This window comes from Lissotriton helveticus, chromosome 4_1 (assembly GCF_964261635.1).
Source record: "Lissotriton helveticus chromosome 4_1, aLisHel1.1, whole genome shotgun sequence".
NCBI classification, from domain to species: domain Eukaryota; kingdom Metazoa; phylum Chordata; class Amphibia; order Caudata; family Salamandridae; genus Lissotriton; species Lissotriton helveticus.
The window spans coordinates 1,492,714,089-1,492,730,145 of record NC_136063.1 but is presented as its reverse complement, the minus strand read 5'-3'; the positions used below and the strand labels follow the sequence as shown (position 1 = coordinate 1,492,730,145).

The 16,057-nt window shown below is 42.9% G+C and overlaps 1 protein-coding gene across 2 annotated transcripts in view; it reads right to left on the bottom strand.

The window, feature by feature from the left end:
* TXNDC5 (thioredoxin domain containing 5) overlaps nucleotides 1-16,057 on the bottom strand; it is an 83,927-nt gene that overhangs the window by 36,798 nt on the left and 31,072 nt on the right. For both annotated transcript variants that reach the window (XM_078688083.1, XM_078688084.1), the window contains exons 4-8: nucleotides 13,726-13,822; nucleotides 10,753-10,868; nucleotides 8,649-8,735; nucleotides 6,819-6,962; nucleotides 5,865-5,947 (exon numbers count right to left, since the gene is read on the bottom strand). In XM_078688083.1, coding sequence (XP_078544209.1) covers nucleotides 5,865-5,947; nucleotides 6,819-6,962; nucleotides 8,649-8,735; nucleotides 10,753-10,868; nucleotides 13,726-13,822 — 527 coding nt within the window. The remainder of the gene's footprint in view (nucleotides 1-5,864; nucleotides 5,948-6,818; nucleotides 6,963-8,648; nucleotides 8,736-10,752; nucleotides 10,869-13,725; nucleotides 13,823-16,057) is intronic.

Here is a 16,057-nt window from a genome sequence, read left to right as displayed (position 1 = left end):
AGGCCAAGCAACTGCAGTCTTTGTAGAGAGTTTCTCATGCCCGGATAACTGAGATACCATCATCTTCACACTGAGTTCAAGACACTGATGTGCTAGAAGGCTAGGCTTTTGACTTGAGCGATGGCTTAACAGCAAAGACTTATCAATGTGAATAATTCTATGGCACAGTCCAAGTTGACAAAGTTTCGCAACTTTGAGAGAGGCTTTGATGGCACAAGGGGTCTTAACATGCAGGTGGGAACTTTGAGCTCTCTTCAAGTGAGCTCCATCTCGAATATACCTCCTTTTAACGCATTCCGTCACCCCCGCATGCAATTACAATGCGGTTGTTACAAAGACAGCGTTGTAACAATGCACACCATTACCCCACAAGTCATAACAATGACTTGCGGAGGGGCCGCTGGATGTTGGAATAGTATAATTTATTATTCCAACTCCAGTCTGTGCGGACAGTAGGGAAGGTGTTCTATTTTAAATCCAACACCTGCTCTCCCCGTCGCAAGTCGTTGCTTCGACTTGCGGGGTAATGGCAGGCGTTGTTACAACACAGTCGTTGTAACGATCGCTTTGTAATTGCATGCGGGGGGGCAGCTTTGTTGTGAGGGCTGTTTACCCTCCATCTCTATTCTTCAGCCTTTTTAGAAGTATCTGTCTGATATATGTCTGACTTCTAAATAACATGCGCAAATTCCTCCCTCTGCTTCCTTTGGTCCACAGGAAGTTGACGGTACAGGCCTTAATCTGCTCCAGGCTCGACTACGCCATGGTCCTCTACCTTGTTCTGCCTGACTTCCTTTTGCACAAACTCCAGGTAGGCCAGAATTCTGCAGCCAGGGCCATTTTTGGCCTACCCCGCCACGCTAGGGCATCGGAGTTGCTTCATTCCCTCCACTGGCTTCCTGTCAGGAAGCGGATTACATTTAAGGCCCTTACATTGGCCCATAAGGCGCTCCACTTGGTAGGAGCCCACTACATTCAGTAGCGGCTTCTCTTCTACAAGCCTACTAGATCTCTTAGATCGGAATCTCTTGGCCTAGCATCTGTTCCACCCGTCTGTAAAGCCAGGATTGGTGGCCGCTCCTTTAAACATCTTGCCCCTAAATTGTGGAACTCACTTCCCGTTGATCTGCGCCGCCTTTCAAATCTGCTGGCCTTCAGAAAAGCCCTGAAAACTCAATAATTTGGACTTCCCTTGTCCCCTTGCTCCCCTTCCTTTCCTCTTCCTCTTCAGCCATGGGTCAGAAAGCGCCGGGAGACTCCTCGGAGTAGCCGTGCGCTATATAAGACACCCATTAACATAACATAACATCTAAAATGCAACCTCACAATCCATGTTTCTCCTTTCCAAGACTTCTTTCCAGCACAGAAAGAACGTATTGCAAAAAGACAAGCAGAGTGAGTTAAAGGAGAGCTCAGGACAGACTCTCCTTGATAAAAAAAAAGTTAAGGAAATAGATGTTCTAACCCAGATGAGAGTCAAGAGCTGTGTTAAAGGATCCGTTCAAGCAAAAAAACAACCTGCTAAGTTGTGCTGCTCTGCATACTGTGATAGTGCTTTCAGTCAGTCAGAATAACTTTATTTCGCCAACATGATGAAGGCATAAAAGTATACTACATGTATAAAAGGATAAAAGATAAAAACATTCCACATCCTTACAGTACGATAATTGTTAAGATACAATAGCTATACAATTTCAAAATTTATGATAAAAATTCATACTTGATAAAGTTCATATTACAATTGGATCCGCAGATTGAACGTCTTCTTTAGAGTAGTTAAAAAAGGATGCCACAGAGAAACAGATAAAGGGGTCAGACGACAGCTGTAAATAGTAAAAGGTCACATGACATGGTCTAAAGTTCATTTTTTGCAAAATGGGGATGATAAACCTTTTCCTCTCATTATGGTAATGTTTACAAATAAGCAAAAAATGCATATCATTCTGTATTGACGGATTATCGCAAGTACAGAGTGGGAGATCGGCAGCAACATAAACATTACCAGAGATACCCAACATTAGAGGAATATAGTTTAGACTGAATCTCACCAGGATGTCCCTATGCTGTAGATTAGTTACAAAAGTTAGGTACGTTGGTTTTTTCCCCCATTTGTGAGATACTCGGTACAGTTAGATATATTTTAACTGTTGACAACTTGGCATTTAAGATCTCCCTTCCAATCTGCATATTAGATAATAGCTGGGCTTTCAGATCGTTCTTAGAAATATAACAGCAGCTTATAGGATCTAAAAAACGGTGATGTAGCCAGTTTGCTTTTAAAGTAGATTCAACATATCGTAACTAGGTTATCTTACTCACACCATCAAGTTTCAGGACATCACTTATAATATCTCTGGTCAGTGTGAGGGTCTCCTTTAGCCATATTGAGTGCCACAGTAATATTGGCGTCAGAGAGATTTTATCAGAAATGTAGGGGGCTGTCATTTCCATATGGCATTTAAAATTGGCGCAAGACTTCGGTAATGAGGGTAACTTTTTTTAAAAATGATCTTCAATTGATTGGAGTTTTGTACATTCTCTGACTCCCCAGATGGCCGCTCCATAAGTGGCAGCTTACACAGTCTTGCTTCATACACTGTTTTTATAACATCCAGAGGTTTTAGACTGTTTTTTTTTATAAACCTAAAGCCCCGATATTCTTTTCTATCTGGGTTGCTCCATTTACAATCATGTTTTGCCAATTAATTTGCCTATCAAACATGATCCCTAAATAATTAAAAGTCAACGACTCCCATTTTCCCCTGTTCATTGACAATTTGGGGTTGTTTCCGCAATTTCGGACCGACCACAATGATAAAGGACTTGGAATAATTAACTTTCATATCCAGGGAGTTCATATATTGCGTGTAATCCAGCACTAAATGATGCAGTGCATAACTAGTACGTCCTATGAGCACTGTGTCATCTGCATAAAGTAATATAGGTATTGGTTTGGAGTTTATATAAGGGACATCTGGGGTGGACTCCCTTAGAGCATCTTCTACATTATTAGTGCTTTCATTTTTGTATCCAAGTGCTGCACTATCAAAATCCTGCTAAGTACACAATGCCTATGTGCCAAATTTCTGATTAGTTTCATTTATCTGGGGTAAAGGGGGAATTAATTGGCCTTTTCAGTCAAATCTTTTTTAGGTTGAACACGACAGACAGCTTAGCTGTCTGACTGCAAAAGACTTCTTGTCAGCTTACCAGATTTTACACTGAGCATGAAGCCTGCCCTTGATTACCACTGGTTGGCGTTATTGTCACTCATTTGCTTGCTTCATATTCAATGGCTTGCCTTGTCAGTCTTGGATCTGCCCCTCCCTTGAAGCATAGCCTCTTTACTGGTTTGTTTTCACTGCTCACTTTTAGGAAAGTACTTTTTATTTTTGCTTAATCACGGACTTTGCATGGGTTTTCCAGCTGTCTCCCTCGTTGTTTCTGTCCCATTCGTGTTGCTTTCCCGCATCAGTGTGCGTCAACCCCTGCCTTCTGTTTTGCTTCCACCACCTGTGTCCTCCGTGTAACCCGCTCCCGCCACTAAATGCCCTGAATGTAATTTCCTTCCCATGCCTTACAGCACAGCAGTCTATGTTGTGGGCGGAGCCAGGCCGGCGGCCAAGATGGTCGCCCGGGCTCCCGGCTCCGTCGACCCTCTCCCCTTGCTGTTGTATCTGGCTGTCGGTGCAGTGCTGCGGTCACTTTTCTGGATGCTTGAACAGGACCTGTCCTGCTGAGAGGTACTCCGGAGGCTCTACGAGCTTCGGGGACGGAGATATGCTTCCCGGTCGGTGTGGCCTACACAGGTCCTGGAGCTGGGACCTCACGTGATACTGTAGCCTGCCATGAGTGGAACAACAGCGGACGTGAAGACCCGGAAATGACCAGCTACCCACCGAAGTGCTCGAACCCGCCCTGGACTGCAACCTAACTTCCGTCGCTGAATGCCGACCCCTCATATCGTACGGCGCCCCCCCCCCACCCGAATGCCGCCTGCCTGAATGTGGACGTGTGACGCAGCACTTTATCTCTCTGCTGGGGATTGATATGTCCCGTTTGCTACTGACGGTGTCCCGCGCATCGGTTGACCGGGCCGATTGCTTCATGGCGATTTGGAGCCAATCGTATGCATTGGGTGGCACGGATGAGATTTTCGGTGTGGCGGCTGAGAGGGCTGTTGCACCGTGAGCGACTGGGGGGGGGGGGGTCGCTCGGCTGGTGCGAATAATGGCGGCTCTGATGTGAACTCTGGTGGTCTTTATGCTGTGCGCCCCGTTTGGTGGTGATAATCTCTTGGACCCCTGCCCATCAGAGGCGATGGCGATGCGCATTTCAACAGGGTCACGGAGTTTCGGCGACACGGCGTGTGGGTCGGGTTCGTGTGGTGTACAGACCCTGCCGTGCGTGGAGGTACGAGAGAGCCTGACGTCGATGTTTTCATTGTGTGCCCTCGTCCGGTGCCTCCCTCTACAATCTGTGGTAAGGCCCAGAAGGGTGTCTCTACGGGACCCTACACGTTGCTGATGAGTGGACGCTGTGGTGTGGGGTATCCTCGATCCTTACAAGGGGCATCGTTGGCATGGGACTTGGTTCATGGACTCATGGAGTGTTCGGGGATTCCATCGGATAGGCGACGTGTGGTGACTTCTTTGTTGCCCGTTCCCTTGTGGCGGACACCGTCGTGTCACCCAGATAAATTGAACTGCCTACTCATCCTGAATCGGACTTTGTCTTGCTGCATGGGATACGGTCGTGGGCTGTGAACGGCTGTGCAATGTGTTGTGTCCCGGTGTATGGCAAGATTTCCTGCCTTTCTTCGGATATCCTTCTTTATTGTACTTTGATGTTTTGTTGACTACACGTTGTGGGAACTGGGACACGTCTCTGATTGGGGCCGGATGGGGCTGGGTTACGAAGTAGTGCTCAATCCTTTAGATGCGGACTGGTGGGCCCTTATTGAGATTTTGTGATTGGGCGAACTGGCGGGGCGATTATTGTTCTGACTCGATGGGTGCCTTGAGATTTTGCGCAGAGCTGATGTACATGTAGACTATGCGGGGGGGAGGGGGAGCCGGGGACCTGTACTGGGGAACCCCCAATACCCCCTTTTTTTCTTTCCCTTCTATTTCCTTTTTTATATTTCTTCTTTCTTCTATATTTCGGGTTCCGTACACCGGACGACAGGCACGCTGTTAAGGGGGGGGCCGTAGCTATTAGCAGTGGTGCAGGGTGGGGGGTTAGGGGAGGGGTACTATTGTTAAATCCTTTTTATGTTTCTAGGGCCTCTTTCTTCTCCTTTGTCTCTCTTGGCTGTCTTTCACTTTTCCTCCCTTTTCTTTCTTTTGGGAACGGTGTGATGGGCTGTTCTCCGTGCGTCCTAGTAGTACAGATTACAGGGGTGGATGTTTTTATAACGTTTCTCTGTTGCAGCGGGCTTATACTGTATTGGTGGGCGAATTGGGTTACTTATTGTTTATCCTGTTAAAGGTGCGTCGACGCCAACGTCCTGCCTGCAGTGGTCCTGACTGTAAATATCCTGAGTTGTGATGCCCCATGCTTTTGTGTTACTGGATTGTGCGGCATCTGATCCTGTTCCTTTCTAAAAACTTTAAAAATGAGACCTCTTTTATCCTGGTGCTAAGATGGCACATAGACTATCGGGAGGTTTGGGAGGCGGGTTGATACACTTTTATGGCTTGATTGATTTGCTCTGCCCGACTCTGTATTATTGGTTTTTGGCCTGATTTGTAACTGCTTTCTCTATCAATAAATGTTTTGGAAAAAAAAAAAATACAAAATAAAAAGATGCAGCACTTCTAGCTCCGCCAAAGAACTGTAAAAATAAAAATGTAAACACTTACCATGGGGCATAAAACTTTATGAAAGTAAGACCTGTAGCAACTGTCTGGTCAAAGTCAGCTTCAGAAAGAGTCAGCACCTTAGACTGTTGAGAAAAGCAAAACAATACGGTTGATAAGAAGTCTCTTCATAATGCAACCTTTGTAGATAAAAAGCAGCAGGGTACTTGGAGTTCACAACTATATGAAGTCGTTAATTTGAAGAAAAAAGAAGAATGAGCTAGTTTACCGAACTCTAGGTACAGCAGTTATCACTGCAGTTATGCAATGCAATTTATTTAACAAATTCTTTTGTTGATCAGCCAAGACTACTTTGGGCATCATCCTCATTTCTGAATTGTTTTGCGTTTTTTTTTTTTATGACAGCAGTAAGCTACTGAACATTTCTTCTATTTTCAAGCATTATAGATACTTACTGATAGATATATGTGATTGTGTGTCTATTGCGCTCCTCTTTCTTAAAACTACTGGTAATATATCCTTACAACTTCAAAGATACTTTCATGATGTTTGTAAGGCTTCAGTGTAAAGTGAATGCATGACTGGTCAGAACGTCTTCACAACACATTACATTGTATTGCATTGTCTTAACATATCAATGCTGAATAACAGATCGTTTTGAAGGGCTGCAGTATGTTACCTTCACCATTACTTATTGTTCAGTATGTTCTGGGAGGGGCACCTTAATAAAGGGCTGCAGAGCAGGACTGCAATTTGATACCTGTATCACAACACCATCTTTTACACAAGTGCAGGGTTTCGCAAACAGCAGTAATGCGGAGCAGGCTTGTCTTTCAGGCAAGCAATGTTCCAATGGAGATGACTATTACACTATGGCATATCGATGGGTGAATCAACATAATTCTTCGAGAAGACAAATAGTAGAGTTTTTGCTTACATGGTGTGCTTGGAATACACAGAAAAACTTCAAATCTGGCAGATAGTCACTGCACACACCTCATCTTGAGAAGGTTCTGCATCCTGTTTTGGCTCAGCAGTAGGCTCGTCAACTATCTCCACGACCTCTTCAGGAACCTTTGTCTGGGAATCAATGTATTCTTTAAGAGAATCTAAATCTCTCTTCCCTTTGTACTGATCCACCTGTGAAAGATTGTAATTAGAGTAAACATATTCGGCCCTCAAAGTTCAAAATGTGTGTTGTTACCAATAACAGGTTCTAATACTTATGCAGAGCAAACCACAAAGAAACAGAAATATGTGGTTAATAAAATGAATGGCATGCATAGAGTCAACAGGTCCGTAGAAGGTGTGTGAGAAATTTTTGTAATTTCCTTTAGCATATTTAGGCAAAATGTTGGAAAAATTAAGTGAACTGCATACTGCATGCCGGGCATTTAGCCCGATTTTCTAGTGCACAATGCATTTATGCGTCCATGATGAGAGCTGCAGCGCATTCTGTTCATTCATGCAGTCTTCGTGCTCTCGAAATATTTGGTCCCGCCTCCCCCCCCCCGGCCCCCAACAGATGGAAAAATTATGTGATGTGCAATAATGGTTTAACTTCATGTTACGCAAAATGGCAGAAATTGCCAGAGATTATAGCAGTTTGCGATAAATTAAGCAAACAAACTACAATGTGCATTGAACAAACTAACACATCAATTGCTAAATAGTTTTATCAAATGTAAAACATTTTTTTCTTGCCATCAAATACAAATAAGAAACTTGATTTTCAGATCAGGCCTAAAGATTTTCTATGTGTCCGTTGTTTAGTACAAGAATTGTTCATAAGTCAATAAAGGAAATGATAGAATGTCGAAGTTCAAACAAAGAGGATTCTTAATCCCTTCTTTCAAGTAGCCTAGAGTTTTCAGCAGGACAAGACAATGTGAATGACTGAAATTTCGTGACCATGGTACCAGGCAGGCAAACGCACAATCATATACATTAATAAATATTCATGTCAGCCTAGGGGCCTTAAAAGGACTCAAGTGAAAGCTAGAAAAACAAAAAGATTTACGTAGCATTACACACGACACTTCTGTCACTCACAACAGCGGTAAATAACCAGTCCTACTATCAACCAAGTTAAGAATACCTAATTTAACAACATTTGGAGCGGTGAGTGTTCGACTCACGGAGCCATCCTTTGACCAAATTTGCTATATCACCTCCTTAGTGAATATGTAATTAATATGCTGATACGGTTAACTGCTTTGTAGAGCTCACAACAATGTTACATGGTTTAGTGCGAAGCAATGGTTGTGGTGGACACAGGCAGACTATAAAGACAAGTGGTAGTTACAAATGTGATTAGTGCCGTGACGTCTCTAGTTTTTTTTTAATATAATTTTTTGGGATGGGAAGAATTCAGGCAGAATTTCAAATAAAAAATGTTTTTTTTAAATCTGTGCAACAAAAACCCACACGGTGTATAATCGATAATAGAATTATAAAACAAACATTACATTCATAAATATTATTTCAAATTTGAGGATCAAGAGCTAAAAAGCAATCCCTTTTTAGACGTTGCAGTCTTGGCAAATGCCCGTGAGAGACAGATTGAGGAATGTAGATATTTTGCAAGCAAGCAGGAATGCTATGAAATAAATACTTAAAAAAATATATATTGTTAACATTGTCAAGAGGGCAGTTTCGTGATGGAGGGCGGTTCTATGTAATATAGACTCCATATCCTCAATGCTAGTCAATGAAAAACCTCAGTAATTCTAAAAGTGCGCAACTACCTACAAAAGGAAAGCAATGTATTTAACATTTTAATTAGTACATAAACTTTTGTTGCCATCTACTTATTTAAGTCTTTACCTTTTCTCCATTCTTAAACCAGAGGAGGGTTGGATATCCACGGACCTGATTCCCAGTGCAGAGTTCATAGTGTTGGGTACAGTCCACCTAGGAATAATCATGAAAAACAATACATTAAGAACGATACGCAATGTACCACTTGGGCCAAAACTATCACAGGACTGCAATATGTATCCACAAATAGATTTTTTTAAATATGCATTTTACTTTATATTATGAAACTTCTATAACGCAATTATACACTTTTGTAACTCACTTATAAAGGAGTTTAGCATGTGATTATTTTTGAGGAAAGGAACATTAATAGAATTACTTACACGAGCTGTTAGAATTTAGAAATTGGCCCAATATGCAAACAAGAAGTATTGTTAGTGTGCAAAGAAGGTGGCAAACACCAATCACACATCTATAGCTTTATATATCTAGAGTGTGTTGGGAGTCTTTTGTATTCTTAGTGTGCAAAGAAGGTGGCAAACACCAATCACACATCTATAGCTTTATATATCTAGAGTGTGTTGGGAGTCTTTTTTGGAAACACGGGCATGCCATGATCATGTTGCTGTAGGGTTGATGTTTTGGCATAAGATTCAAGTATCTGGAGAGGAGTTGCAGTAGAATAGAGGGGGCACACTTCCTGAACTATTTAAAGCAATATGCATGCTTGAAGGTGCCCTATGTGGAAGAATAATCACATGGAGGCAGAAACTGTGCTACAACAGTGCTGCAGCAAACTCGTTCCCGCAGTACTGTAACTAAAGTCACCAAAACATGTATTGGAAAATGAGAGTGGGCAGATGGCAGAGAGACTTAAGCCCCAGGCCATGCTTGCATAGAATGTAATGGACTGGATTGTTGTAAAGGTGTACATGTTATTTAACTGTTCTACGTACTCCCATAAAAACAGAAAATGAAAGTGGCCTGCGTTCATAGAAAGCTCTGCCAAACGATGGATGATAAATATTGATAGGTCACCAAGATAAACTGCTGACCAAAAGTCCAATACAACGCTCAAGCATCGAGTGATAAAGATGGCAGGCATGTTTGTAGCTTGATATTTTTTCAAGTTACGAGATGGAACAGCAACGTCTTAAGACCGCTCTGTAACAAGATATGGCCATCTTCAGTGACTGGCAGCAACATCCGGGAACTTTGAATGGGAAAAAAACATGGCCCGGGCTAGGTTCGTAGCAGTGCAGCTTTTACTGAAGGAAATCTGCTCGCATTCAGAGGAGATCTTGGTGTGAAATGCTGACAGACCAAAGTGAGATCTTGCCAACTAACGGACTTCATTGGAGAATTTGCAAAGCACTGTTATGTGATCCCAAGAGTGCAGATGTAGAAGAAAGAATACAAAAGTATTGTTGCCAAGTTATAAATCCTTTGTAGTCTTGTAGTAAATGCACTGGTGGACCACGGTAGAGTACATTGGCATACTAAAGATGGTAAAGCAAGAGACCAATGGTGGCCTTCTAGATGCAAGATGTTTTAGGTAAGGGAATGGCAGTTTGTGATATGGTGTTAAGGCAAGGTCAGTAAATAGGATTAGTTTAATGCCCTCAATAGAGTTGGATGGTCCAGTTTATCACTAGGATTGGTAGACCAACTTAAAAATAAAAAAAGGCAGCAGACTCGCAGTTTTACCAGCATTCTGTGTTATGGTATTATGGTGTTCCTGGTCAGCCATTCCTTCTGGTTCATCTCATGTAGCTAGTCCTTCAGCCAATCGTAAGCCGATAATGGGCTTTGGAGTTCTTACACAAGACCATTAAAATTGGGGCGTGGACTCAACTACAGTGGAGGAACAGCGAGAGCTCTCCTTGCTGTATTTAAGAATTTGCTGATCTGAACTAGTCACACAACAACCTGTGCTGCAATGACCTGTGTGGGGAGACTAAAAGCGAAGAAGCTGTTTGAGGTCAAAGGGATGGGTATCTGAGGGTCTACAGCCATCTCAATGCCAGCACAAACCTTGGGGTTGGGGCTAGGAAGCTGTGTGCTGGCAGACGCAAGGGCTATTTGACCATAATCACCATCAACCTGGTCATCGCATAAGCTAGCAGAGAAAAGTGATACCAGTCTACTAGAAAACTATTTTTTTACCTACCTTTCCAATCTTTACAGCCTCAGAATTTTCATATGAAGTTGCAAGCTGTTCCCATGTAGGAGCCAAAGCCTTGCAGTGGCCACACCATGGAGCAAAGAATTTGATTAGATGGCTGCCTGGAAAACAATACAATGGTTTCATAAAAGCTCAGGTGAACTTTAGGAAAAATGCCTACATTTTTAGAAATGCAGATAATACAACATGAACACAAAGTCCTGGGTGTACACACAATTCAAGAGACACTATGGCTACTTCCATCAACGTTACATCCCATGTTTCCAAAATTATTCTACAGCAAATCCATTTAAAGGAACTCTGAAAAGATGGACTCTAAACTTTTGTTTGGGACATGAAAAAGGTCAAATCTGATTTTTCACTTGCATAGGCAAACTCGGTTGTAGAACTGAATTCATTGTGTGAGTTGCACTTCACACAAAACGTACTTGTCAGTTTTAAGGATCCAACCTTACAAGCAGAATGTGTTGCTCATCTCAAGTAAAGAACACATCAAGGTGGTAGATGCACTTGATAATTGTTCAACCACAGTCACAGGTGAAATTATTTGTAAGCAACTTCCATAAGACGCACATGAAACACCCCATTGGGAACATGACTGGAGCTCAATCCTCTAATGAGCTATCAAAGTTACCTCTGGTGGACTACTCCCATACATTTCACAACATCACACTCAAGACATTGACTTCACAAAAGCAAGACACAAACAGACCTAAAGTAAAACTTTTTTTTTTTTTTTTTTAAACACCCAAAGGAACTCAAAACTAAATTGCAAAAGTAGATTTAGTGTTGGGCACCAATGCCTTTGTAGAATCCAGTCTCCAACTAATGATGCACAGAGGTTTTCTACCGATTTACAAAACCAAACATTAGCAGTTAAGATTCTTAGCAGTTTAAAGTAGTTGAAGATGGGACACTTTCTAAACTACCTGGCAGGATTTCGCAGCAATCAAAGGGTAAATTTCCAATGGATTCTGCAGGCAAACTGAACCCAAGGTCACAGCAAACGTGGTCAATAGAACATACCCAACCCCCTCTCTGAACCCTAATAATAACAGTCATATACACAATTGTCTCATTCCCCTCTCACATAGCGCAGGCTCCACTTTGAAAGCCCAAATAGAGCATTTGAATCAAAGAAGTTTGTGTGTGACCTTTTGCCTACTTTGTCTAAGCAAAACTTTTGAAACGTGCCATAATCACATTGATTTTTAACTCATCAATACACTGTTCAATTTTCAACAACCTTGGTAAACGTCTGTTAAGATCGTGCGAGATGATGGGGAATGTTAATTATTTAAAGTGTGATGCTAATAATAAAGAACTGGGGGAACAGCACAGAGAAACCATTTACCTCTGCCCAGCCAAGGAGAAATCTGATCACACTTGTACTTAAAGGGAGATAGAAAGGAATCAGTGGGTGGAGAGTTCCACGTGGGGAGTAGACACCTGCTTGAGGTGTTTTTGCTTGCATTTATGTAGGAGAATAGGAGTTGTTGCAATAGTCATTCCCACAGAGCTACAGGCAGCTAACAAATGTGAGTGTCCACTGATTTCTTAATGTAGAAGTGGGATTTGCTGTCCTCTGCGTGAACCATCACCACCCTGGCTTTCAGCTCTGGTTGACAAGCCAAGATTGGGTCGGTTTCACCACATTTAAACTCAAACACAGAGGTAAATAGAGAGTTCCCATATTGTGGTCCATCCGCATAACTTTGAAGAGTCAGCAGTAGATAAACAAGAATAGGAGGGGTGAGGCAGAGTACTCTATGCATCCATAAAGTCTCACGTGCCAAGGATCACTGACCGGGTGGCAATCACCTTGACACATGCACACGGACAATCATAGGGGTAGAGAAGAATCATGTGGGGGCCGATGCTGCCACACTGGACCTGAGACCGACTGACCAAAGGTGGCAGGCTGGACTCGAGAAGAGTCCCTGGAGAAGGCGGAAACCGAGATTCCCCTGGTCCACATAGATCAGTAAGAGACACTTCTTCGTGATCCGATTAATGTGCAACACTGCACGCCCAAGGAGAGACTGGCTTAACCCCTCAGTACAGCAGTGGCTTGGGGCCTCAATGCCTAACTGAATGCTGGAAGCAACTCAATGTATTGAAAGTAGGACGCGCGCGAAGTGGGGAAATCGGGAGGGGGTGGGAAGAAAAAGCACTGAGCACAAAAAGGAGAGTCTGATATAGACTGCTTGGTGGAAAAAGCGAAGTATTTAGGGCATGCATTCGAGCAGTGATGGGGATGGCCACCTACAGCACAGCATGCATATGCTGTACCAGTGAGCAAAGCTCTTTAGAAGGCAGACACCGTCAGAATGGAAAAAAGTCAAGACTGCCAAGTGTAACCTATATTAAAAAGCAACAAAGTACTGTTTATCCTTGAGAAATGTACTAAACAAGCGCCGGCCCAACGAGTATCTTCCCTACAATGAAGCATGACACGCCTCGGGGTGTGTGAGGGCCTTTGCTCCTTATTGGAGCTATCCCTGTGCAATCACGCATGGTCCTCTCCAACACCTGTTCTTAACTAACACAGCTTTCCTTGCCCGTCTCCCCAAATTTTCTTTCAGTCCTCCCCCCTTCGCTTTTTTCTCCTCTCATCCATGGGAACAACGTACTTTCTCGTTTCACCACAAATTCCAAAAAGTAACTCTTTATGAAGCAGTATTAAAATGTTGCTCGCATACAAAGGGTTATGCAGTTCATCTAGTTTCAATCTATGAGCTTATAAGGGTTTATGATCGGGCCGTCGCAATTTCTACAGAGGAAACAACCGAAGAAAGGGAGCAAAATACTAAACTCCACCTACTGGGATTGAAAAGACTGCAATTCACAAGAAATAGAACGCTACAAAGTCAAATGATAGGCACAAAAACGTTTGATTAACTGTTTCTACTTAAATGACAACACATGCAAACAAAAGTTAGAGATCCATAAAGTTACCTTCTGCAATGTGCATCTTGAAGTTGGCTGCCGTAAGATCATACAAGCCTTGTTTTGCTTCAGGGGCCTTAGCTTGCTCCACTTCAGGCTCTGGTTGCTGTAGAGAGAAAAATGATGGTTGTATTACACAGAGCTGGTAACGAATGCAAGCCGAAATCTGAAACCTTACTAAAAGGATTAGAAAACGAAGTTATATCCTTAAAATACACACCGAATAACAGTAAATCAGGTAACTATTACGAAAAACAGAAGTTAATGCAGAATCCGTACAACAGGACAACTCAGGCATACCTCATATTTTGCTCCGAAACTGAATCAATTATTCACCCTCTCCAATCATTACTGTAAAATAACAGAACATATTCATGTGCGGTTATGAGTACAATCTTACAACGTGTCCCAGAAGCCCTGTGGAGACATTTCACTCTGTCACATGCAGCTTTGCCACCATTGCCCGGGGAAGCGGTTTTCGTAGGACATACGGACATCTTTGGACTGTATCGTTTTCCCCAAATCCTCAAAGTTTCCTCCTCAAGTCACTACACTAGAGTCTTTGTTCGTGGCCTTAATCAAAAGGGAAACCATTGTCAAGTGTATGGGTATCTACGTGAGAAGTAATACTGAGCCCTGTCACCAGCTCACAAGTAACTTGCCCAGTGTCTAACAACTAGAGAGGAAACTGGGTCTCAATTTGCATTTCGAAGTAGTTTCTGCATAGGTCAAGGATATTTAGAAGAAAATGGCAATTCATACTAAACACGGTCAAAAACCTTACACTGAATGAACCACTGCAATTCTCTCAACAACAAAAAAGAGGCACCGCATAATTTTTTTTTTTTATTGTTTTTTTTAAGACTGTAAAAAGCTGGAAACTAGAAAGAAAGCTAAAGTCAAGCATGTATGCTACATATATGATATCAGAATAGATGGAATTTGGCAAGCTCTGGAATAAAATACACGTTCAGTTATTGTTAAGCAACCAATGTAGCTCCAGTTTGAATGCCATCTGCTCCCAGCGTGCCACATCATGTCCCCCATCGCCAGAGAAGTGCTAACTAGAACTGGCTGTTATCGTAAGAACACAAATCCTGGCTGCCTCGTTCTTCTGGTTATCAAACATTTAGGGAAAAACTGATCCAATGGCCAGAAAATATAATCCGAATTCCATTCCACTAGCCCCTGTGAAATGCCATCTTCCCACCCTTCACCCAGCTACAAGAGGCATACGATACATTGTAATGGGACCAGAGAGGCTCTGGTGTATTTACTGTCTGGCAACAAATACAAATATAGCCTGTGACCCAGAAGGCTCACCAAAATATGACACAAAGGATCTAAGTGCCATAAGAGAGGATGAAGCTACCCACACGTAACCCTGTGTGCAGCAGAAGGAGAGTGAACTACCAATGGCAGAAACCTATTCAGTTCCTTCAGTAGCCTGAAAGATTTACTGCAACCTAAAACAGAATAAAGTGACAGCTGTGACAGCCAAGCCCTAACTGGTTGTAACAATCGCTTGTTTGATCAGGATACTTAATGAAACACTGTACTGGGCACTGGGTTCAAAGCTTCTTGGCATACCAGCATCTGTTAAACTCACTGACCCGAGCAATGGAACAAAGACAACGTGGCAATGATCTCCTACAAAAATGTCAGGCAAAATTCTATAATGGTAGACTTTGTAGTGAGGTTATTGCTCTACCAGTATTACAAGGGAGGAGGGTAGTGCACAATTGCATCTGCTCCTCACAATCGTTGAACACTGCATTACTACTCCACATATCAATTTAGCCGTCAAATTTACAACCTTACAATTCCATCCTCTTCCTGTTAGTGGCCAGGACCACCACAACTGGATGTCTTAAGGAACTCCTGGAAATGCATGTCAACAGCCTATTTTTAAACACAGAGCGTCTCAGCACAAAACAAACAAGCATTTACAATGCAATGGTCTCGGCATTTTTAAAGTTAGAGCTATTGGCATTGCTCATGACATTTTTACTTATGTTTTTTTTTTAAAACAAGTAAATGGCATTGTCATTTACAATGCCAATAGCAGGGCAGGACAGCAAGCACAAGCAACGAGGGGGCAGGACAGCAAGCACAAGCAACGAGGAGGGGGGGGGGGGGTTGGAAGGACAGCAAGCACAAGCAACCGGCGGCAGGGGAGCAAGCACAAGCAACAGCAGGACAGCAAGGGGGGGCAGGACAGCGAGCACAAGCAACGGGCGCAGGGGAGCAAGCACAAGCAACGAGGTGGGGAGGACAGCAGCACAGGTGAAAAAGGACACAGGGGAGGGCAGCCCTGGTGAAAAAGGACACGTGCAGTGCA